The 27,057-nt window shown below is 30.2% G+C and overlaps 1 protein-coding gene across 2 annotated transcripts in view; it reads left to right on the plus strand.

Moving 5' to 3' along the window:
* LOC125067320 (tachykinin-like peptides receptor 86C) overlaps positions 1 to 27,057 on the plus strand; it is a 44,697-nt gene that overhangs the window by 15,679 nt on the left and 1,961 nt on the right. For both annotated transcript variants that reach the window (XM_047675855.1, XM_047675857.1), the window contains exons 3-10: positions 4,198 to 4,340; positions 6,193 to 6,406; positions 11,019 to 11,153; positions 15,677 to 15,754; positions 16,298 to 16,445; positions 20,112 to 20,308; positions 22,711 to 22,814; positions 26,541 to 26,630. In XM_047675855.1, coding sequence (XP_047531811.1) covers positions 4,198 to 4,340; positions 6,193 to 6,406; positions 11,019 to 11,153; positions 15,677 to 15,754; positions 16,298 to 16,445; positions 20,112 to 20,308; positions 22,711 to 22,814; positions 26,541 to 26,584 — 1,063 coding nt within the window. In that variant the 3' untranslated portion in view covers positions 26,585 to 26,630. The remainder of the gene's footprint in view (positions 1 to 4,197; positions 4,341 to 6,192; positions 6,407 to 11,018; positions 11,154 to 15,676; positions 15,755 to 16,297; positions 16,446 to 20,111; positions 20,309 to 22,710; positions 22,815 to 26,540; positions 26,631 to 27,057) is intronic.

Raw genomic sequence — 27,057 nt, forward strand, 5'->3', positions numbered from 1 at the left:
TCGACAATCACGTAAAGCTGTTGGTTTAAATTAAATTCTATCCGGTCGTGTCGGATTCGCCGTCAAACCGAATTATGAAAGCGACGGAATAGAGAGAGTGTATTCTGTGTTAACCCACTTATTTATGCACTATAATATGTTCGGCGTAGCTGGCAATTCTCTCATGAAATTAACCGCCACGGCTGAAATCGGTCATTATATCAACATTATCTCCAGAGTAGTAAATCCGTATTTTGAATATTATCCTTTTACTTTCTCACTGTTATGGGATCGCCCATAGCATATTATGTAAAATACAAACGTATATTCATTATGTCGATGAAAATTATTATAAGTCGAAATATAAAATATAATTATTATTATTAAAATATTATTTACATACCAATTAGTAAGAAGTGTTTACCTTCTATGTTTATGTATATATATATCAACAACACATATGGACTAGTGACATTTTCATTAGATAACGACATTACGTTGCACGCATGTTACTCAATGACTTATTACGTTTTTCCTTTTAAAATAAAGAATGTATTATTTCTAATGAATAAAGGTTACATTGTATTTTCAAGACTTCGAGTATATATATGACGCATGAAAATATAAATAAATTAAATTCATGCTATGTGTATGCATATCGTATATTAATTCTTCTATCAGATAAATTTTATTTTTATATTTTAAATTTATTAAATGAATTAATGTGCTAAACACATTAATTTCGAACTCAACGCCAGACTCCGGTTGGGGGAGAAGTACGATCCGACGACCACATACTCTTCTCACCGTGAGCATGAGTCATGACTTGTAAAGCTTCTGGTGAAGTCCGCTACAGTACAGTCAAAGTCCTCCACTCAGTAAGGCAGACGAAACGTAGTAGGACTCCCGAAGCCACTACCACTCCCCCACGGACTGCAGCAGCAGTACCTGCACCCCGGCAGAGTGGTTTCCGTTCTGTCTGTGTATTTTGATAGTCGTGCTGCCTACTGAGCTTACTAGATAGCGACTGTTGGGGCTGTCGACCGTCCTTCTTCTTCCCATCAAGTAGCCTGCGTGTGCCCTCTTTGCCTCGGTATAGACTGCACAGCGTTCGTTGTAGTTCGTTGCAGAGCACGACAGTTGTCTTTGGTGGCCTCAACCACCAGCTATAGCAGATCTCGCTTCGACCAAATTTTCGGGCATAGGACTCTTGTTTGCCCAATCCTAAAGCATCTGAAACAGCGCAGTCGCTGTTTCGGTACCCGAACTCTGGCTACCTCGCTAGGATCTTGTCACTTCTGGCCTTTGGATCTCATCCGGCGTTATAAGACATGATAACCATACCCACATCGGGAAAATTGGAATATGTGACAAATTGTTTTATATTTGTTATATATTTATTTCAATATATAGCCGACACTTAATTTTGAGTGCGTTATAAAAAAATATTATTTTTATGAAATGGCATAGAAGTGATCCAATTTCAATTATAAAGGAGCCGAAAGTTTCCGGCCTCTCTTACGAAATATCTAATTTAAAAGAATAGCCCTGTATCTTGATGACAGACAAGAGAAACGAAGGGGACTTGTTTTAATTAGGTGTCACTTGTTAAAATGGATCCTACTTCTTTATAATGGCATTTATAAACATTAATTAAATTTCCAACGAAGTTTTCATGTAACTCTTTCTAATTAGACACAACGGTAAGTCTAGAGGCTTAAAGTTTTAAAGTTCATTTGACAATACTAAGCATAGCTTTTTATTTTTTACTAATTGTAAATTTACAGGTATCTTTAACTAAAAGTGTTTAGTAATAATTGCGATGTTTTTGTTAGCTTACATTTTAATTAAACCCGAAATCTTAGCCGCTAATCCATCTTAAGTCTTATTTGACTCATCAAATAAGATTGCTTTTTTTAAAGATTGCTTTATCGTATACTTACTTAATTAAATTTTATATATTTAAAAACAATTTAGCTTAGTATATTTTGTTTTCTACAATCCGAAAAATAATTTCTTTCTGTAAATTTTATATTAGGTATTTTAAGGTTTATGGAATTATTAAAGGCAAATGGGTCGAAGGCGGTCATCACTTTTTAAAACACATTTCAACTAATTTTGTGTGATAGTAATTTTATTCGCTTCAACTTTTCATTATGAAAAATTATTAGTTTATTTTTGTTTAAAGTTATAAACTTTTTAACAAAATACTTTTTATTTAATAATTGTTATTACATCTTGAAATATACTTTTTTAAATGTAAAAACATGTTCTTTATTATAGTTAATTACTTAAAGAATATATTAACCTAACTTAACTTGAAGACAAAAGAAAGTTGTCAACTTATTTTATTTCATAAGAGTCATTATTATTATTGAAATCCAATATTTACAATATAGAACTATTCAAAATAAGAGTTGTTTTACTATACTGTTTTACTTTAATTTGATATTTTTCTACAATTGGTGCGTGTTAATTTAACGAGATACAACTGCGTTCAATTAATAACAGCTGTTAAGTAGTGGTGATGTTTTTTGTTTGTTGTTATTGTGATTTTTTGACAAATCATAAACGAGATAATAATTTTTAATATTATTGATATTAAAAATTATGATTTCGTATTATTCGTATAATACTGTTCCCTGTTATTACTATGAAGCTATGATGTTATGTTTAGGACCATTTTTCATTTCTTTGTCCAAAACTATATTGTACTGCTATTATCGTGGGAAGGATTTATTATTTAAGGACATAAATATATCGTATTCGAGGAAAGTTATGTATTCATTAAGAAGAAATGCTATTGAATGTAGATTATAGAAATTATTAGATAATTATGTTTTTTTAAATCTTTTTAATCCTGTATTTTATATATACCAGGTTGGACAAAAAGTAATTTGGGGTTTTATCAAGTTTTTCAAATATTATTTATTAATATTAATGACAATATCTAATTAATTATTATAAACGTGCCGTTTTGATCGATAACCTTTGCCATTTTTCTGGTAAAACTATTATTCCATAAATATAGTATTTCTTAGATTTTTCTGCGAAAACTGAACTAAAATATCTTCAAAAGCCTCTTTTGAATTCAGCTCTAAACTATTGAGAGATTATTGTAGTGATAGAAACAAATGGTAATCGATTAGGGCAATGTTGGGACTATTTGCTGGATACATCAACACTTCCCAAACTCTCAATTTTTTAGCGCGTTACTCCAGATACGTGTGATCTAGCGTTGTCTTGACGCCTTTACTGTTAATCAATTCTGACCGCCTTCCTGAAGCTCCTGTTTCCATCAAATTAATTGCTGACAGGAGACGCAAGATTTAGTAGTTTCGAGCAGCTCATGATGGACAATTCCTTACCAGTCCCAACAAACTTTCAGCATAACCTTCCTTGTCGATGTAGGTTAGTGGAGCTTCTCCAGGCTTCAGTCACGAACATTTTCGTACATAATTGTTTTCGTACATATGTGATATACAATGTATGACTTCGTTTCATTTTTACCGTTATTAATTCTCAAAGGCAAACTCGATCCGTTAAATTTTTTGCTGTTTATTTGGGTTGAATCTAAATATCGTATTTCTTTTGGAAGTCAATTTTTTGTAAAAGGTTTTGAAGCTGTTTTGTGGTCAATGTTTAACTCAGTTAAATGTTTTGAAAAATGTAATCGATACTTTCAATAATTGAACGAGCAGAGTGAGATTCATGTTTGAGATTAATATTATTGGAACGAAAACAAGCAAATCAGTTCAAACACTGGCGTCCACTTGAGCTGTCGTCACTATAAACAGCCCACAATTTTCAATGAGTCTTTTTCATTTCTTCCCTTTCGGAAATAAAAAAGGAAATATATGTAGAAAATGACATTCTGGAATCTCAATTTTCAAAGTAACTTTTAACTAATTATTTGAACGAGGTTAAATTTATATTGAAAATGTTCTTTGGAATTTAAGCTTTTGAATGCGTAAATAGCATAGATTCATTAAATATGTAGTACTAGAAACCTGTAACTTTACGTGATTCGGTTAGGAAAAACCGAAATTACTTTTACCCCAACCTATTATTATTTACTTATTACATACAATTACATTAGTAGTATATATTTTTTATAAATAATAACATTTACATTGTAATATATTTTAGGATATTTAGTAATACTTAAATAAAACATTTAGCAAACCAAGTATTGGTAATTCTTTTTGTTGTTGACAGAATCACTCTTGGCAACTGCATGGGCTTAGGAAAGAGGCCGTATAGCCCTCCCTGGTGGGGACAGCTGGCCTGGTTTGTGCTGTTCGCTGTGATGCTGCTGCTCGCGGTGCTGGGAAACACTTTAGTTATATGGATTGTATTAGGTTTGTATAATGTCAGTTACTGTACGTGCCTGTGATCATTGATAGCTTGATTTTATGTTTATCTTCATAATATGTATTCATTGTATATCTAAAACATATAAATACATTTTATATCGTTTTTATTTGTTCCATTATTATAATATGTGTAGTAGTATTATAAAGTTATTGGGATATCTACAGATATGTATAAGAAAATTCAATATCCATCTGTGTCTCGTTTTTTAATATTAAAACGCAAATGTCGATTTTAAGAAATCGCTAAGTAAGCAACAATGCCGCCTTATATGCTGCATTGGCTTTCGGCTTATTTTTAACCAATGTAATGCCGTGTAAAATTAAGTGTAAAAAATAATTATTGTAAAAATAAATAAATAAAAAATACTAAGAGAAATGGTTCTGTTATTATATTCTTTATACAGAATGATTCAAGATGGGGTAAATTATTAGTTAAAAAAATATATTAGCTTAAAATAAATCTATCCATGTAATGTGTAAATAGAATCAGCCATTGATTATCATTAATTGGATCACATTCTGGGAAGCGATATTAGTAAATTCGTGAAAGAGAAGATTTAACAATTGTTCGAAATCATGTTTATTGCTTATTAATGCATCACTGGATTATATATCTCAAGCATTGTATTGCATTAATTAGCACAATATCGATTTCGATTAGAATATATTATTTCAAAAATTTGAATTTAGAATATGACGGATCCTTTTTTTAGCGAATCCTTGAAACATTAATCGATATTCTTTTTCGGAGGTTTTACCCGGGCAAACAAGAAAAATCCACTCTCTATAAATATGTTAATATTTGGGCAACAATATATTACGTGGGTGAATTAATATTTCTATGTCAACTACTTATGACACAATTTGTAATATTTCACCCTTAAACACTGTGAATTAATATGTAATTTTTTCTAGAAAATTTTGTTACTATACCATACATAACCACGGAACTAATGAAGTGAATTATTATTATTATAATAAAATTCTAACAAAATGGATGAATAGTAATAATCAGCAAACCCACTGCCACTAAACATCATTAATTTGCACCTTGCAATATTTATTTGGAGTCGTAGGATGTGTTTTTCCCATCAATTCTATCTCTAGACATAATCCTCACTTATTCCATTCTCGCCCATCTATCTTTACCTGTCATCCCTAACATGGCCCTCCCATATTTAACAAGCTCGTATTTAATATGTGTGGGTTTATTTCTTATCTAAATTTTCAGCCTACCTACTTATTGGAGCTGAAATTTTGCACAGACTTTACTTTACTTACTTTACTGACTGTTATATTCAGTATAATAAATTTTATTGATTTTAGTAACTTAAATTCTAAAATAACTTTCATTATATTCTAAAATATATTTTTTTACGCTTCATTCACACCTCTGTGTAAGTTTTATTGATGACAACTTAACAATTGACGGGAAATTATGGTCGCCTTTTAAATGTTGTTAACAATAAAAATGAGGTGTTAATAAAATATATTAACTTGAGTTACCTAAATAAAGGAGTAACGCAGACCCTGACTCTGAGAACAGTCTGAAGGGCTTTGTAAGAGGAGTTAACCAACTAACTGGTTATTTACTAAATGAGACTTGTTAACTTAGAATTATTTTGTTATTATGATAAGGCTGTACTAAATTATAAATACAAAAAAGAATTCCATCTATGTCATGATTTACCTACCTTAAATAGAAAGTATAATAAATGTGTCGTAATAAAATTTTCATCTTCTTTCAAAATATAAAATTTTATTCAAAGACCTTTAGAAAAATATTTTGTGATAAAAATATGTGATCATTCACTTTATACAAAATTTATTTCCGCAGCTCACCGTCGTATGCGGACAGTGACAAACTGCTTTCTCGTGAACTTGGCGTTCGCTGATCTTCTTATGGCGACATTGAATGGTGCTCCAAACTTCATATTTTTGGTGACAGCGGATTGGCCCTTCGGATCAGTGACCTGCACCGCCAGCAATTTTACCGCAAACTTGACTGTATCGGCTGGCGTTTTCACCCTAGTTGCTATAACCGTGGACAGGTAAGTTGATGATTGTTGATTTTTGATGTGTAAAAATTATAAGTATTTATGCATAAATATAATTATTATTGAAAAAAAATATTTATAATTATAAGTATTTGAGCGCATATCGCTTTACTATCTAAATTTAATGTAGTTTATTTTAAATAATGTTTCTAAAAACGTATGGTAGTGTAAGTGAACTTAGTTTTCCTATTAAATAATGTAAGCTCGTGACGAAGTTTTCAGAACCACTCACCGATTCCATTGTTTTCTTTGAATTTGTTCAGGAATACTTTTAAAATTTCGAGCTGTAGTCATCGCTGAAACAACAGCCCACGTTACCCTACTAATGCTTAGCGGAAAAGCTTTCTCGTTTACTGTTTTCTTAATCTACTCGACTTTTAAACTATCATTGAATTTCATAAATTTAATAAGATTGATTTCATTGAAACACAATACCTTTGTAAAATATTACGGAAATGCCAAGTCTAATTTGTTTCCGACACCAATTTGGTCTTTTTCTTTGTACGATCAATTGTGACCCAAATTATCTAAAAGGGCTAAGGGCCACATTCTACCTTATCGAGGGATAATCAGCCGATTTGAGAACAAATTGATCTCGTCCCAGCTGTTCTGTATAACGTTATTGATTAAACATTTGGTCTAAAAGTAAAAGTTAAAAGTACACACTATTACTGATTATAAATAATATAATAATATTTGAATAAAACTTCTAGAAGGTCGATATAGTACATACTAAACCTATATCGAGATTTTATAGTACATACTAAACCTATATCGAGATTTTATAGTACCTATACTCACTCAAAACTACTCAACTAATTCTACTAACATGGATTCATAGTATGGTTATAATATATCATAATCTTCCTTGAAACACTCGGTATTTTTTTTTCTTTTTAATTTATCTTACATATTTAAAACTTCAACAGAACACAATCCCAAATTCCGTTAAAAGAGGTTATAGTGATATAGGTTATTTTTAAATGGCATTACAACATTCAACTGCATTTTACTTGGAAAGTCGTACCCATTTCTACGGAAAGAGTACATTTGATGAAAGAAACAATAAACAATTGTAATTGAATGAATGAATGGATGAATTTATATCCTCTATAAAATACAAAAGCAAGTCTTATCAACTAGGTATCACGTCTCTACAAGTCTCCTGCGTTAAAAAAGTTATATCCTGTACCTAGGTCACCAGGCATCGACCCTTTATTGATAAAATACTATCTGTACGATCGTAAACATGTATATTAAGTCATTTACAGGAAGTTCCTTTGGAGTTTCTTGTATACGACGAATAATAAAAAGTCTTATATGAGATTAATCTCGTGTCTGTCTTCCAAAGTATAACAGAGCTTTTTATTCTATAAATCTACGAAAACTATGGCAAAAATTCATGACGTTGGGTGATGATTTGAAGGCACCAACATCATATTATCCGGTAGTAGACTTTGTGCGAACTCGTCTGGTAAGTACCACCCACTTATCATATATTTTACCCCTAACAGTAATACTATTATTTATAATATTATAATAGTATTATTGAGCCGAGATGGCCCAGTGGTTAGAACGCGTGCATCTTAACCGATGATTTCGGGTTCAAACCCAGGCAGGCACCACTGAATTTTCATGTGCTTAATTTGTGTTTATAATTCATCTCGTGCTCGGCGGTGAAGGAAAACATCGTGAGGAAACCCGCATGTGTCTAATTTCAACGAAATTCTTCCACATGTGTATTCCGCCAACCCGCATTGGAGCAGCGTGGTGGAATATGCTCCAAACCTTCTCCTCAAAGGGAGAGGAGGCCTTTAGCCCAGCAGTGGGAAAATTTACAGGCTGCTAATGCTTATTTTGTTTCGGTTTTATGGATGAGTGAGACAGTGTACAAGCACAAGGAATATTATATGTAGTTCAGCTCCCAAGGTTGATAGCTCATTGGTGATATGAGGAATGATTAATACTTCTTAAAGTATTATAAGCAGCGGTGATCATGTAAATTATATGATAAAGTATGAAGTTTTACTTAAAATCGTATCGCTTTAAGTAATTGCAAGTCTAGACATATATTCACACTGACAAAAAGAGTTCAAAATAAAATAATAAACTTCAGAAGAAATAACAAGACCAATAGTGACTCAATTATTTTACACATAACAATAAAAAATATATATTATATACTATAAAAATTATGACCGCGTGGAAAAGTAGCAGGAATGCTAGCAGCATTTTCACATTGAATCAAAATGACCTGCCGCAATAAGCGGACTGTTTATGGGTTTATCTGCAAACATAACAGGAAAAAAAAATTAATTTAGAATTAGATACGAATATTTACGTCATTTATTTGTTTGAGAATTTTAGTCGTGGCTCCTTTATATAAATAATCTTATCTAAGCATATATGCATAGCACAAGGGACATATCATCTTAGTTCCCAAGGTCGGTGGCTCATTAGTGATCCAAGTTGATGGTTAATATTTCTTACAGCGCCATGGTCTATTAGTTGTGATGACCACTATCCTTGGCCCATTTGCTCGTACACTCAACTATTTCATAAAAAAAACAAAAGTATTACTAACAGCTATTATTTCAAATGTTCGTATTATTATATTAAAGAGATCGCATTGTAGTCGTGTCCATGTTGGGTTTTAGAGTAACGGGCGAGGACTCAGGTGGTGCGAAGCGAGGTTCTTCTAAATATATTGAGAAATAATTTATTGTATTAGTTCAATAAATTCCAAGAAATTGTCGGCAAAAGTTTTCTACTTATCGCTCAAGTTAATAATTTATTAAGATAAAATTAAAATGATATCACTGTCTATTCTACTAGAAAAATTTGTATTTTATACGTCACTTAACATTGTATTTGATAATTTAATGCCATGAAACTATTTTTGTACTGGTATAAATTGTAATTATATTTTCGTAAGCCCTAATCATGTTTATGTTCATATTCAATAAAAAGATAACAATTGTCGTTTCCATTTCTATTAATACGTAAAAAGTTTGTTTTATTTTAAGTTTCCGGGCACGAATTCACTCTTAGATTTATTCCAGAAATATTTTTTGTAAATAATGCGTTTGTATTTCAGGCAAATTGGCATAGACGGAATATACCTCTTTGCCTTTTGTTCGTTGTTTTATCATGGCAGATTCTAGAAGTCAGATAAAAAAAATGCTCTACAATATGGATTAATAAAAATCATACTTTAGAAATTATAATGTAATTAACTTTATTTTTAACCTATAAATGGTGTGTTTTGTAAGTTGCCCTTAATAATAAAATAAAATAAATAATTGTATACAAACAGAAATATGTTTGTACTTCATAAAGTTCGTCGGGTTGTCGATTTTCAGCCTGGACTAATTTAAAGCTGTTAATTATACACAATTAGCCGAAAATAATACGTTAAAATCAACAGTCAAATAATAACTAATAAAAAAATTAAGCCTGGCAGATATGAAAGATCGAAATTAATGAACACTGAAAGAATTTAAGATTTTACTTAATGACCACTAGTATAACTTAAGTATTTTTTATACATCATTATAAGATTTGCTGCTAACGTTTTGATGGCATTTATTTTTCAGATTATTTTCTTGGAATTATATTTTTTAATAGCAAAAGCTTTATTTTTTTTATTTTTTTTACCATCATACCAATTAGTGACATATCTAAAGGCATAATGCCGTTTTAATTATTAATGTATTTTTACTTTAATTACGAGAAAAAAAAGTTTATTTTCGTAGAAAAATATATCTACTTTCTAAGTGAGTTCTGTATAATTTGTTGTTTTTCTGTGTAATTAAAAGTTATCAATTCGTATTACTTAATGTTTATTTATTTCTTACTCAACCGACGGAGGGTTTTAATGTGTTTTATTTGTGTTAATAATTCATCCCGGTCTCGGTGGTAGTTAGACATTGTAAGGAAACCTGCCGTGTCAGATGAAAATCTGCTTCTTGCTACTAATAAAAAAGTTCGCATACTATAAATGCACGATTAGAATTCCAAGGTTCAAGATTCATTTATTATCGATTTAATGTCTATAAAACTTTAAATGTTCTCTAAGGATTTTAGAGTACCAAAACCTTTCCGGACTGACTAACACCCGTATGCTATATGTGTATCAACAATTCGCATTGTCAAAGTCTTTATTCAATATAAAAGACTGCCACTTACACATTGGTTGTCAAAAAAAACTAACAGAAACTAGTTCAGAAACAAACACATTAGGAGCTGAGAACCGGCTTAAGAAAAATGTCAAAAAAAGATGTAATTTATTTTTCCAACAATTGTTTAGAAACAAAAAACGGTGTGGAGGCGATCGTTTCATTTCGATTCCAATCATGTAAGAAGATATGAGCTTTATATTGTTGACCTTAACACACAAACGTTTACCTCACTGTTTTCTGTTTAATTTTGCAAATGGATTTTTCCGAGCATTGAAATTTTAAAAGAATCGCGATGAAATAAGCTCTATACCACGTACAATCGATAATTAGAGATAGAGATAATTTGACAAGCGGTAGGAAATTTATGGACTGTTAGTTTTTTGTTTATTTAACAAGCTATCTGTAATAAATATTCCTGTGTATAGGTATGTGGCGATAGTGAAACCACTGCAACACCGACTGAGCCGCAGCGTCGCACGTGCAGCCTTATTCACGGTGTGGTTCGCCAGCGTGCTGCTAGCCTTGCCAAGCTTACTCTACTCAGACACGTATACAAAAAAGTAAGTTTTGTTATGCTATATCATATTGAAATATTTGATAATTCCATTAATATTGATCACAATAGAATTTCGGAACAATTTAATACGAATTAAGGTCTACAAAACACGCCTTTCTATGAATTCATAGTAATTTCATTAATGGAAATTGCTAATATTCATTTACATGTGTTTATTCAAAACCCATTTGGATGAATATAGGGTTGCAATTTTCTACGCGCGAGTTAATAATGAAAATTATTTGTAGTTTATAGATAAAATACGAATTTTCTTCTCTGTCCTTTATATGACGTTAGCTTATCAAGTGAAATTTAATGACGATAAACATTTATGGCATTGTTTTAATTTCTTTAAATTGTTGATTTATTTAATTTATTTACGAATTTTTGCCTTCTTAGAGTAGATAGAATCTTCAAGCCATCTTCTGCAATATGAAAAATGTATTAAAAAAGGCTGCAGAGTAGAATGCCATATGACATGATATTGTAGAAATTACTAAAGTTACTAGGCGAGCCGTGTCAACACCAGTCGTTTAATTCGCAAAGTAAATCAAATACTTATAAATCAATGAATTAACTATTTAATAATAATTATAAGTTAATTTTATGAAAATTCTATAACAATATAATTTCCTTGCACATTTTTTTTTTTTAAATAATTTTTGATTATATTAAAATTACTTTTGTACGTATGCCTTGGAATTAAAAAAAAATATCCGTTATAACATTAATTATTATTTACCAAGGAGTATATATTTTTTTTTCCCGGAAAATGATTAATCTGTGCATAGGATGATATTAATAACGACCTTTTATGTACTACTTATCACCTAGAGCGTCAACAATGATTTATGCCACTATTAACCATAAATAAATAAAAAAAATAAAAAACGAGAGCTGTTTAACGTGGGACACCTAACTAACTTTCGATGTTTATTATGTATTAAATAACAGATACCACTGTATCTGGGATTTTTAATAAGAATTTTGTCATTTTCAGTTATTTATTTTCAAAAAATAAGTTTAAATAATTCTATGTTAAACCAGCCAAGAGAAATAAAAAAGAGGGAAAGGTCGCCTGGGGGTAATAACGCTTTTTCCTTACGTGACGAATTCTGTCAGTTCAGTCTACTGTGAGCCGCGTAAATGAATTCCGTTCCAATAAATTAATTATATTTAACCCACTGAACATTTATCTTAAAATATTTTTATTAATCAATTTAAAATTAAATGTTAAAAAAATTTACACACTACCTAACGGTATTTTAATAAAACTTACATAATCTAAAACAAAAAATGAAACAAAATTATGGAAATTCTTTGCTTTCAATGTTCCTTAGGTATTTTTTTCTATTCATTTAGTTGATGTTGTTAATTTTAAATAAGGATTCTGAATACAAATTACACATTAATTAACATTTTTCTGGTAAGTAAAACTAAAAAATTCGTTATTATTAACAAAAAATATGCTTATAAATATTTTTGTTTTGAGTCAGTATATTTATTTTTCAAGTTATTTATTTATAATAAAAACTGACAGACGTTAAAATAGTAATATTTGTAATTGCATGTGTCCATTTTACTTCATTACAACTTATGAATATATTTTTGTTTGGTTTTGTAATAATATAAATGTTTTTATAATTATGAACTAAGTTAACAAGGGGTGGCCATTAAACGAACACAATGTTTATCCTACTTGAAGGTTATATTTCGTGAACTAACCATTCATATTTAATAAGGTTTTACTGTTTGATATTAGTAAGTTTGTTTTTAAATCATCGCCTGGAATCAATAGATATATGTAAAGTTTTATATGTCAACTACGCCTCTCATTGTAATTCCATTCAAAATTCCATTTATACAAAAACAGATGTTAAGCCATTTTTGAAAAATCATCCTTGTAGAGTTAGAAATATGGAATTCTGTAATTAGGCTTCTGCTTAATAGTAACTTTCGCTTATAATGTATTCTACGGTTAAGCAGCAATACTTTAGTATCATTGTGTTCCGGTTGAAAGGGAGATTGGGTCAGCGGAGCTACAAGTACAAGAACATAATATCTTAATTCCCAGGGTTGGTGGTGCATTGGCGATGTAAGGATTGGATAATAATTGTTACAGCGCCAATCTTTAGGAGGCGGTGACAACTTACCATCAGATGGCCTGTTTGCCTGTCCACTTATCTATGTCTTATGTATGTTATAAATAAAAAAGTGTTGATAATGTGCCGTGATCACAATATTATTAATTAGCTTAGATATGTTATAATATCTGTGGATTTGTTAAAAATGTTTCCGATTCGATATTCCATATCATGACACGGTTAGTATATATAAATTTACTATAACATAAAATATACGTAGTAAATATTACATGTATTTCACAAAGTAATAGTTGTAAGACATTCATAACATAATTTCACAAACATTTCAGTATTATCTTTAATATTATCGCTATTAAATCTGACGACAAATGTTCATTAAAATTCTTTCATATTTATTTAACAATTTATTATAAATATCAGATTATGTTACTAAAATTATCGAAAGAAAAGTATTTTTTAAAGTTATGCTTTACCCTTGTAGAGATTTTTTGGTGTGACCTTGAATAAAAACAATGGCCCTCACAGCTGTAGTCATCTATGATGTGACATCACATCCTGGTAATAAACAACATTAGCGTTATATCCTCTCAGAAAAAGGTCGATATTGCTCATTGGTCAAATTGAATAGGCCACGCATCTTCAACTTCCTGTTACATACTTCCGTCTCTTTTCACGAAATTCCATAGATTGTAGGACAGCGACAGGAAAGATGTTACACATCAAAAATAAGAAGCATCGAGCAATATAGTGGTACAAAAATAATAACAAATGTTAATATCAAACAACAATAAAAATATTAATTGATATATCAATATTTTCTTAAATAATTATTTATTATTTCATAAATTAAAATTATAATTAAATTAATTAAACATAAATCAAATACAAGTTTTCGTTTCGTATTAATTTTTTTTTTAAATATTAAATCAGATATTTTTGTTACTTCCACACTTGGAAGTACAAAAATAAACACGACACGACATCAAGCTTGCCTTCGTAATCTCATTTCTAGCTTTGCAGATGATTTGTTAACATTATCATCTTGTAACTGTCTCGATCGGAGAGGATTAAAGCGCACGTCTAACGATTTTACGTGCTTTCTAAGTTAACGAAGTGTAAGCCAATTAACAAACTCTACTATTGAGAATTTCTCCGGGATCCGTGAATTGAACCAAGGATTAACAATATATATTTAGGCCTAAATGTAAATTTATGTTTTACGGCAAAACTGATCCTATTAATTACTATGTGAATATTATTGTCTGATTGGATGTATGAACCCGATCTAAATAAGAATATAAATTATTAAGCGATTTTATTTATTTAAACTTTAAAAATATTAAATACTAAATAATATATATTGATAATGAATAATATATTATAAGTAAGTTTCTTCCCGTGCAGTCATATTGTTGGAATACAGTGATACCGTATTTCAAATAATATCGTATCTTTATATGAAGTTAGAACTATACCACTCTGTAAGATAAATCCAAACTTTTTTTATAATTTTCACCACGACTTCATTATTTTACTAATAATATCGATCATGCCACTTTCAGTTGAAGCACTTAGACCTTGGAGAGTGCAAAAACCTTTATTAAAAGTATAACTCTTCGTCTTATTGCATCGAGTGGTGACAGGAGGGCTGGTTAATTTTTCGCATTGGATCGGAATTGCGATTCAACGGGGAAACCACAATTTCACGCGGGCGTCATTTTTCCAGTATCCATTTTAAATTTTAATTTGTATGTAATTAAGGCCTTAATGTAAATACATAATTTCTATATAAATAAATGTTTTTTTATAGCAAGTTAAGGCATGGTGAAATCTATATATACTAAATTAAATTATTAATAACATAATTGTATTTGAACCGTCCAATTATTTATTCGTGAGTCATAATAATTTAATATGATTCTATAATGAGCTTACAACTAAAAAACTTATATGGGTTTTGTTTTATATTTCGTTAAATTTAATTCAAACTCTATGATAATTAAAGTTTAAAATAAATAAAGTAGCAGTAGTATCAATCAAGAAAACTGCTAATCATTTTCAATGTTCATTGACCAACAATTAATATTGGTTATAATGATTTATTTTAAATTTAATAGGTAGGTTTAGTTATACGATATTTTAAAGGTACTTTTATTAGCATGTAAGAATTTCATAAAGTCCATGCACTTTTAAAACAAGGTTATTATAAAAATGTTGGTAGAAATGATTAACCCTTTTCTACCCTATTTTGCTTTGATGATAATTCATTGTATCGTATCGTGTGACGTGTGTTAAGTAAAGAAACGTATAAAAGAGTTATTTATGCAAATGGTTATGTAATTTGCGCGCACAATATTTTCATACAAACGCTCGTTTGCTTGTGAAAACGTAGCTCTAAATTATTAATAATATATTTTCTTAGGTACATAAATGGGGAACGAGAAATATGTTTCATAAAATGGCCGGATGGCAGTTACCCTACTTCGCGGACAGATTACTGGTAAGACTTATTAATTAATTATTATAATAGACAATCTTTAGTCAAAGATCAACCTTAGAAGCTGTGGTAACATTAATGTTCCGTATATTTTTTATATAATATATTTTATAGTGAAATGTACCACTATAGGGGTTTCCTCGTCTTTTGAGGAGAAGGTTTGTCGATTATTTCACCACGCCGCTCCAATGGAAGTTGGTGGACACACATATGGGAGAACTTTAGCCCATACAGGCTTCCTCGCGATGTATGGGGCAAAACACAAGCACGATATTATAATCAAGCACATCAAGCACTCAGTGTTACATAACTTCGTTTGAACCTGCAATTTGGTTATCTGAGCTTAAAATAAACTCATTGAAATAATAGGAGTTTTAGAATAATAAGAGTATAAATAAAAATAAAAAAAAGATTGCAACTAATTGTGTATACTTTAGATTTAATTCTGTTTGGCGTTTGATTTACAAAATTACCAATATTATAATATTCCTTTACGAAGAACGTATGTACAATGCGTAAATTATATTCTGAGTGATTTTGTTGCAGTTACAACCTCGTGTTCTTGGCTGTAACTTATGTAGTTCCTATGTCTGTGATGGTGTGGGCTTACGTTAAAATGAGCGCAGCTCTTCAAGGAAGAACGATAGGGGAATGCACCCATCACCAGATGCAAGTGGTTAGATCAAAACGGAAGGTAAGTAAAATGTTCATCGTTCTTAATATTTATTTACATTTTACATGACAATTTCAATGGAATCAACTCTTGCTTTAATAAAAATATATGCTAAAATTATACAAACATATATATATAATAAAGGAAACATAAAACGCCTAAATCTTATAAAATATTCATCTATTCCACTTCATATCTGTGATGTATTCACTGACGAAGGCCTTTTTACGTAAAATTATCGCCGTTCGTGAGACATCTTGTGAGCACAAGCGTCACTCATACTAATACGCCGATAAATAATTTAACGTGGAGGGGAGCGCCTTCATGAGCGAATACATCTATACTCTATTCCAACCATAAGAGGAGAAAACCCATATAAACAACATTTGACAGGAAATTGACGCGATATCATTGGCCGAGAGCTTGATTAGTCTATGATATTCACTATGGGTTTGCGAAAAAATTGCTTTTTGAACGTCGACGAAACTGTTATCAGAATTTCGGAAGTAAAATTAAAATGTAATAGTGTTGCATTATAAATGGAGATATATTAATCATAAACTCTAAGTATAACACAATATAACTGAGTTATTAGCAAATCGCATGAAATATGTAAAGCTAAGGTTTTTTATCTTTATTCCTACTTCCATTGGAGTAGGCTCTATACTCTACGACTATATATTTATTTATACTCTATTGTTTTGGTATTGAATGTCATTTACGTAATATTTGTGTCAGCGAACAGCGTCCACTAGAACTAAATGTTTCTACATAAATTATACCAAGTTTCTCATGTCTATGTAAATCTATAAAATATTCTATATTTTTAATATTCATTTAGTTGATAAATATTATTATATCTAAAGATTATCAATATCGAATTTTTATTTGTATCTGTTATTTCCTGGACAGATTCGCCAATTGTTTACCGATTTCGGTAATTTTCTCACTTGTTCTATACCGTACAGGCAAAACGCGGCAACTTTAATTCGCGAGAATGGGATGCGATCATTTGGAACTAAGAGCCGCGCGGTCCGTCCAACTGCGTTAAAATAACGTTGATGCTTGCCAGACGTTGTTTCTTGCTTGTTAATGTTCTTTTTTTGCCCGTGATTGCTTATTTAATTATGTAAGAGAGTTACGGTTGTATAATATTTTTAGTGATTAAATAAAAAACATGTAGGTACACAGAGTTCTAATTTATTTTTAAAAGTAGTCTGACCAGATAGAGTTTTATTATTTTTTATTGGCCCAATAATTTCAATCGTTGATCATAAATATATATATATATATATATATAGTTTGTTTCATATGCCGTTTTTAGCCTTTGCTTTGAATATAAAAAAAGTCAGCACATCTTTGGTAATGCGCCATCTTTTTACTTCTTATTTTGACAAAGTTCCATCAAATTCTGATAGCAACCGGATTGTACTAATCGTCGAAAGTTCGAAGCGATTGATTTGACAATATATATAAAAGTTAATGATTTCCAATGATATCTTAGAGCGAGTTACATTACAATGTTTAGTAAAACGTTAAAAAATCAACTTAATCAACTTTACTGTATACTGTATACATATTTCTTAATATCTTGGTCTATTGTAAAGCTAATTTTAAAGCTTAACATACGCCTAAAACATACGTACGTGCTTGAAGGCTGCGGAGACCTATATCCGGGTCGGGCTGTCCATTAGACACAGCTGGATACACATCATTGCCGATACACGACCGATCGAAGCCCAAAAGATCACGAATATTAGAATTACGAAAATATTACAAATATAATATGTCGTAAAGTTTGTGCATATTTGACCCAAGTTAAAATAAAATATGGAATGTTGGTATTTCGTAGTATATGGGTTGGTAGATTAAATTATTGATCTAATTTTTGGTAGCGAAGTCAGTTTTATTAGGTACGTACTATATAACGCAGTAGAAAAAAAACACCTTCATTAACACTCAGCGAAACGTCTTCAATATATAATTATATATATTCAATATATACCTTTTAATTGTATTTTTTATAGCATATTCAGGCGTACTATAAAATTGTCCACGTGATGGTAAATCATCACCAGTGCCCATAAACATTGGCGCCATAAGAATATTTAACGATTCCTTACACTGCCAATGCGCCACCTACTTTGCGAACTGAGATTTAATGTAGAGGCACGAGGGGCCTGCTTTAACACTGGGTAACTCATCTTTCTAACCAGATTACAACAATCCTAAATATTACTACTTGGTGGTAGAATATACGTTAAGTTGTGAGTCTGTATATATCGCCTTTGATTTCTAATATAACATAGTTTATAACAATTTTGATATTAATTAATATAGTCAAATAATCTATTTTAACAAGTTCAAATTTAGATTATTTATTTATTTTTATACTTATTTTGATGCTTACTAGAAATAATAGGCTAAACGGAACAAGTGGGCGAAGTAGGCGGTAATCGCACGAGCTTATCAAATCCATTACTATATTTGCTCGTATCGGAAAATGTAGTAAATGAAATCAATTAGTCCGATTCTTTATTTCGCTTCAATATAAGGGATTTAAGTAGAAAATGTTTTAAAATGACAATATGATTCAATAAGTAAATGTCGGTCATAATATTATTAAATAGCGAATAGTTATTTGGATAATCGAATCGTACGATGTACATTAACATTTAAAAATATTCATATTTTGTCCATTCCAATTTCGTGGCTAAAATTCATACAAAGCTACCTCATTATTTCGCTCCCAACTCATGTAAGATGATAATATTTCATATATTCTTTATTAGTGAGAAATTCGCAATGTAGAAAAGAGTGATTACGCTAAATTTAAACTCAACCGGAGCTATAGTTTAGGAGAGACGATAGCTGCGACGAAGCATAATTGTATATAGTTTTGGAGAATATCTGTGTACGATCGGCCAAAATATGCTGGAAGTTTGCACCGCGTGTGAAGCGCAAAAGGCAAATCCTGGATCACGAAATCGGGCGAGACCTCTAACTGCGAGCAATCGTGTTATCTTATTCTTGCATCATGTTTTGCAAGAATAAGGGTGAAGGGCCGTAGTCTCCTTCGTTTAGACCGTCATGGAGCAGACAGTGGAGCGAGAATGCAAAATGGTCAATCCCGCATCCTACATAACCCGGTTAAACCCCCTTAGGGGCCGGCTAACTATTTGAAAGTTTCTACTGCAAGAAGTTGGTTGCTTACTTAACGTTGTTGAGTATTTTATGGTAACATATTTATATATTACTATATTACTATATTTGCTAAATAGCATGTTTGTCACTTAAAAATTTTTTGAGACGTTTTTTGTGAAATGATCAATTGTTATATTTTTCTATCAAATAATATATTTGAAGTGTTGCAAAAATATGAAAAAAGAGAAACCAGGAAAACTCTAATAATTATTATACGACTACAGCGCGCGAATTGTTCCAATTGGCTCGTAACTGTAGCTATTGATAAGCCCCGCAACCGGAGCGTTAGACAGGCTATTATACTCGTATTTTACGCATATGTTCACTGTATGCGACATGCTGCGAATACCCTCAATATTATTTTACATCAACTACACAAAAATATATATTTAATGCCAATACGTCATTTGAAACAAATGACTTCATACATTAAAATATTATTATTGTGATGTTCATAATTTTACATTTAAAGTGTTTCCTTAGGTGGTGAGGATGTTCGTCCTGGTGGTGATGGTATTCGCGCTTTGTTGGCTGCCGTACCACGCTTACTTCGTGCTGGTGTATCATCACCAATCATTAGCTTCGTCGCCGTTCGCTCAGCATGTTTACCTTGGTTTTTATTGGCTAGCCATGGCCAATTCAATGTTTAACCCGCTAATATACTACTGGATGAGTAACAAGTAAGTCTAATTGGGTAAATAATGCTTATATTTAATTAAAATATAGAAATGTATATATGTTAAAAATATCCCGATAGGAGGTATTTAGCTCCAAGATTACAGATAGAACGGTTTAATCTTTTTTGATAAATGAATACAGTATTTTTGTCTGAAAACCCAAATGAATATACTAATATAAGCAAAATATAATAAAAGAAGCACATTAAAGTCAGTAACTTGTCAAATTTTCCTAATCGTGTATGCGAACATAGGTCTTGATGTTAAAGCTGTTTACCATTAAAGATTGTCGTATTACTTTTTATAAAAGTAATTATGTTTCATCAGAAAACAATACTATGTCTAAATACTAACGTAGAAAGCGGATATAATTAATAGTGCATATTAAAAATAGAAAATGACCTAAAATTGCTCCCTGCGAAAAAAATATCAATACAAATATTATGATAAAAGAGATTTTCGTAATATTATACTTGTATTTTATTCGTACTGTATGCGTAATATTAAGTTTAATTTAAAAAGCTGTTACAAAAATTTAACATTTCAAACATATTAATAGTAAATATTTGAGTATGAAGTAAATTAAATTAAACTGAAACATTCAGCATAAAATATTTAACTAAAATTGTTCAGATTCTTCTTTAAATAATGAATTAACTTGTTTCTCATCTAGTTCATGTGATTCTATTCATTTCGATTCCAAAGTTTCGTATGCCTTTCTCACAAATATTTTTTTCCTGAATATTATTTTATTATGTCTTTTGTTAATTTGAATGAATGGAGATTCAACTTAAAGTTATATAGAGATTATTTGTATAGATGATACAATTTTTAAAAAAGGTTTATGTTTAAATTAAAGTGTCTTGTCAGATAATTATTATAATTTTAAAATAATGATTAGGAAATGTATAAAATATATATACATACGTATTTGTAAAGAGTGTTTTTTATAGTCGAACAACTATAAATTCACATAAAACGCAGAAAAATGCTTTTAATCATAATAAAAAATTATGTTTGAATATGATTTCGGTCTGTTCGGTCGGTCATACATGGCACCTGGAAGTTCTATTTTTACAAACTCTTCGCAGTATATAAAGATTTGTTATTATATTAATACATATTTTGATATCATTAATATTTGATTGAAATAATATTGACGTTTATGTGATCAAATAAACAGTAACAGCTTTTAAATCTAATAACAATTATATAACAATATGAAATATTTTTAGAGAAATCAGAGAAAGTAATAATAATATCAATTAATAACTGCTTTTAATTAATCAGACATATTTTTAGATGACACATGTGTGTTGGTAATATTTGAGTCGACTACCATACTAATAAACTCTAATATAATGTTATTATTTTTAATATATTAATAAATATAATATTATGTTTGCTATTGAAATTGATGTTATATAACTAATATACTTGATTTGTTATTGTTTTTATATCCATGATAGCCTAGTGGTTGGAACAAGTTGGTTTTAATCGCACATCGCGAACTTAAAGTACATTTTTCTAAAATTCTGTCAGTTGGGAAACTTTTCTTTAAAAAACTATGTAGATAGGAGGCTTGTGGATCATATCAGTGTTCTTACTAATACAACTCCTATTTAAAAAAAAGTAAAAGTCAACAAAATCCTAATTAGGAGTGTTGATAATATGTTTATATTTATGTCACTTTAACATGACAGTTTTGATAGAAACATTTCTTAATGTTTATGTTGTTCTAGGTTAAGGATTACCGAAGAAATTACTACTACTATATTTGTCTTCAAAATTTAATTGAGTTTGTTATCTCAACCAATTGATTGGTAATCAATCTCATTCGTGTCTTTTCCATCCTACGTGACATTGGTGAAATAATCTGTGCCCTGTCAGCACAACTAAAAGTCATTAAACTAAGAATTGAATCGAATATAAACATTAACACATATTATATATAAGCGTCAAGTAAAAGGTATAAAGCTTATAAAGTTATAATATCAAGTTGCCAACTCCGCAAAGTCAATGTACATGTTTCAGAGTATTATATTCTAAAATAGGATTTCACTTCTGCATTTTCAAGGAAATTTTAATTAATAACGTATGTTATCATTTTATACGATAAAATATCACTTAGAATATTAAAAAATATCGTCAACAAAAGTCCGCTAAAGTACCTTACAAATGTAATTCTCCGAAAGACGCATCGTGCTGCTTTTTATATTTTATAACGATTTGAACAAAAAAAAAACTTTTTTTTTTAAATTATGAAATATTTAATTATCAGCTATAAAACAAATTAAAATCATTAAACGGAATGTGTTTATTCTTCACACTTAAGTTATGATTAAATATTATATAATTTAAAATTAATAAATATGTAATTTTAATATTATTTAAATTTTATACAGATTCCGGCTATACTTCAAATTAGTGCTGTGTTGGTGCATTACCAAGAAAACAACGTCGCCTAGCAATCTGAAAAAGCAATTTGAAATGAACAAATCCTTTTCCGGTAATCATTTTAACATTTTGAATACATAATGTCACAATCAGAATAGAATCAGATAGGATAAGAATTCTACATGATGGTAATTTTAAACTTTTCAAATGTATTCGTAGTATGTTGTGCCTTTTTTAATGGTGTTTTGTTCTATTCTTTGATTTAGTTTGGTTTAAAGTGCATGCCTGTTTATAATTTTCAAACAAAGTTTATGTAAATAGATTTATTATTATTTTATTATGCATGAATAGAGTATGTTATTATTGCATAATTATTTTACAATTTTACTGTCATAATTTTATGTATTTTTACTTACAGTTTATTATTATAGTAGAGTAGAGTGGTAATAATTCCATTTTTTTAATTAATGCGTTCTTATCGTACTGGAGTATTTTTTTAATACAGCTACAAATGGTTGAAACAAAGTTGTTTTCATTATATTTTATGTATTCAATAATAGTGACAATTAAATAAATTTACAACTTTTGAGGATAGTTAAATCACTGTCAATCACAATCAAATAAAGTTGTCGTTAAAAATCCGTAGTGAATTAAAACAATAGCAAAATATAGGTTTAAAATAGTGTACATAAAAGAAAGAGACTGTGTGAAAGAGAGGGATATGTTGTCTGGCAACGCTTGTTCCTTACGAGACAATATCTACTGGTTCACTCCACTGTAAGCTGCGTAAAAAAACTTCGCTCCAAAAGCCTTTATATAACAATTTGCCTTTTCTTTTTTTATGTCACTTAATATCTTCAACGATTGTGATTTTTGTCGTTCATTTGTTGTGTATTTAATACTTGATATTTTTGTCGTTCGTAAATTTACTTTATGTCTAAGCCTACTACTATAAAAAGCTTTAATAAAATCTAAGGATAGCAAACAATTAATTCGTCAATTGTTTTTGACGAATACCCAGTTGTGTGTTTACAAGTGAATTTAAAAACCTATCATATAAAGACTATAATCCTTGTTTACTACTAAAACTTGCGAAATAAAAACAATACATAGAAAAATATACTTCAAAGTTAACATGTAAGCTTAAAACTTATACATATATCGTTTGATAACGTAGAACGTTGAAGAGTTTAGATATTTAGAAGTAAATCCCACTTTTCACTTTGAAAAAAAAAAGTTTTTAATGGTTTTTAGAAAAAAAAGATTGTATTTTTGAAGCAAGTTAACGTTATATACATTGTATATAGGTCCCGACTATATCGATTAATCTATATCTGTTCAACGTTTAACCACATTCATGAATAATTTAATGATGGAACAATGTCATTCAAATAATATTACTGTCTATGGAACGTATAACGTGTTTGGTTCTGGGACATAAATTTTATTATAAATATTTCTTGAAACTTATTTTCCAAGAGGATTATAAAGGCAATTTTACACTTGTAAAGTCAACAGCGATAGTTAAGTGTTAGATTTCAAGCCTCGCATTTGACTTTTTGAAATTATTTCTGTCCTTCTACGAGCACTGATGCGACTTCGTAAAGTATTGCCTCTCTCTTCTGAATATCTTAAGACGGCGGTGTCCAGCAGTAGTAATATAAAAGAATAAACAGAGTTGATATTATTATTATTATTTGCTTATTGTTGCTATTCATACATATTTTTTTCTTGCATAAAATACTAGCGACCCGCCCCGGCTTCGTACGGTTGCAACGCTGATACTAAATATACTACAGAATGTCTTTTTTACAGTTTTTCAGTCATTAGATAACACAAACCGCTATGTCCCTGCGTTTTAAATCTGTAATATCTTCGAAAATATTCATTTAAATTACATGCTGTAAAGGGCTATATTGATTTATATTAAATTCACAATCTATTTGAGGTACTTAATTGGATAAGGATTAATACTGTAAGGCTCAAAATCGCTTTAAAAATAAGTCATTATTTCTCGTAAAAAGTAAAGGATAAAAAATGGTTATTGTGCGTTATCTCTAAGAGATAGATATATACCATCGCGGATTTTTTTGAAGGCCTATTTAAGGTGTACAATACTGTATTACATTTTTTTGATCTATCTCGTAGGGCTCAGCCAGCGTTTGCAATTTAAGCGTAAAAAATGTGTTTATTTAAGACATTACTTTAAAAACCTCTAAAATTATCAGTGTTTCTCGACTATATTGTGCATGTATTACATATATAAACCTTACTCTTGAATCATTCCATCTATTAAAAAAAAACCGCATCTAAATCCATTGTGTAATTTTAAAGATCTAAGTATACCTAGGGACAAGGAAAGCCTACAGCTTTATTGTGATACGGTAAAAACTTTTTTCAATTTTTGTCAGTCTGTCTGTTTGTTCCGCCTCTGGAACGGCTGGACCGATTTTGACTGGACTTTCACGGGCCGATAGCTGATGTAAATTATTACAAATTATTATTAATTTAGGCTACAACAAAAACTTTTTGTTAATTCAGTTGTTGTGTTTGTTAATTCAAACGCGCGCGCAGTCGCTGGCTCATCTAATAAATTTGATAAATTTGATTACAATTGATTATCTAATTGTTTTATTTGTAAAAAAAATAGTGTAGTGATGCATTAGGATCAAGTGAGCTAGTTGTTCAATGGTAATAGATCACTTGTTATATTATTATTATCGACATCATTTTATTACTCATGATCTCGTTACCTTCCAATTTTTTACTGATGGTATGGTGAGTGGCCTATATCTAGCAGTGGATTACGATTGGTTGATCTTTGATTGATGATTGAAAAAGTTATCTAGTATACTACTAGTTTTTATTCACCATTCGTCAGTAGCTTAATAATTCCTCGCACGTATTTTTTGCATACATTAATCTAGAGCTCGTATAGAATAGCTTCACCTCAATGCAATCTGCACGGTGTAAATGAAGTTTACACTCAAAGTGGTTTGTGTAAATATTTTCAGTCTGTGGTTTGTAAAGTTTTGGAAGGGAAACTGTTAAAATGATTTCGTCTTTTAGAGTACAATTTCAAGCTATAGTTTGAAATCAAGAAAGATTTTTTTTTGAGGCAAGATTGTATGTCTTTTATCAGTTCTAGTGAGTTTATGCGCTTTAAATTTAAATGATTTGATCCTTAGTCTAGTTTTCTAGAAACCGAATAATTTAATATACTTTACGGAGCTTCGTCAATATTTTCAAGAATAGTGAGTCAAAGAACGCCTGCCCGAAATAATTATACTGATGGTAAAATACACAGAATATGTCCACTTTGTTCACATAGGTACACACATTCACGTAAGTTTCTCTTCCGTTTCAGTACAGCTGAAGGACTTTCAGGGTCAACACTTTATTAATTATAAAAAAGCTAAATGTGCCTAAATTGGATAATTTTAGAAAGGCAGTCTTAAACAAAGAAACCAAACAAAAGCGTTGCGGTGTTTGCGGTAAAGATTTTTGAAGAGCACATTTAAAATGAAAATTATGTTTTTCTGGAAGACAAAGGGTAGAATTTAATGTTAACAAATTAATTAACATAAGAATATGATGATTATAATAATGATTAATATCATCGTTTTATTTCTCTCAACTGGTCATTGGTTTAAAGGAGTTCCTTTGGCGAATCTATTCTATTTTTTGAATTTATCTTTTTTATGCCTACATGTTTTATTAGAAATAATATCGTCACGAATCTGAAAGAAAGGTAATGTGAATTAAGTTTCCCCATTTTTGTAAAGGTATATTTCACAAATGTTATTATTTTTTTTCCTAAAATGACATTTCGTTTCAGTGAGCCAGCGACATCGCGACGCGTCATCGTTTAGCCGTGCATGACAATCACGAAGGCGGAGCAATTTGTCCCGCTCATCCCCAGCCAATGGTACTTATAAACATATTTCACGTACACAAAATTTTATGCATTTTCAACTTATGTCGATATATTGCAGTATGATCTTATATTTTTAAAATTGTTATAATGCCTTTTTAAGTAGTTACTTGCCTTTTCAATATTGCACTAATTGCACAGCTAGTTTGTAACAGATGAGTATTCGAACATAGGATCCTTGATAGTAACGACATAAGTAGTAAAACGTCCTTTTTTATTTCGCTCAACTAACCGAAGTTTGGACTACCTATGTGGGACTTTAAGCTAGACAGGTTGTCGTAGTACATAGAACACCTTACTCCCAACAGTTCACGGTTAGGGGAAAAGATGCGCGTAGCATATGAAACACGCTCTTCTCTGGACCATGGAATTAGAAGGCCTCCATTTTTAAGTTGTGTATCCTCACATTCTAATGCATCCC

Source organism: Vanessa atalanta, chromosome 11, assembly GCF_905147765.1.
Source record: "Vanessa atalanta chromosome 11, ilVanAtal1.2, whole genome shotgun sequence".
Lineage (NCBI taxonomy): Eukaryota > Metazoa > Arthropoda > Insecta > Lepidoptera > Nymphalidae > Vanessa > Vanessa atalanta.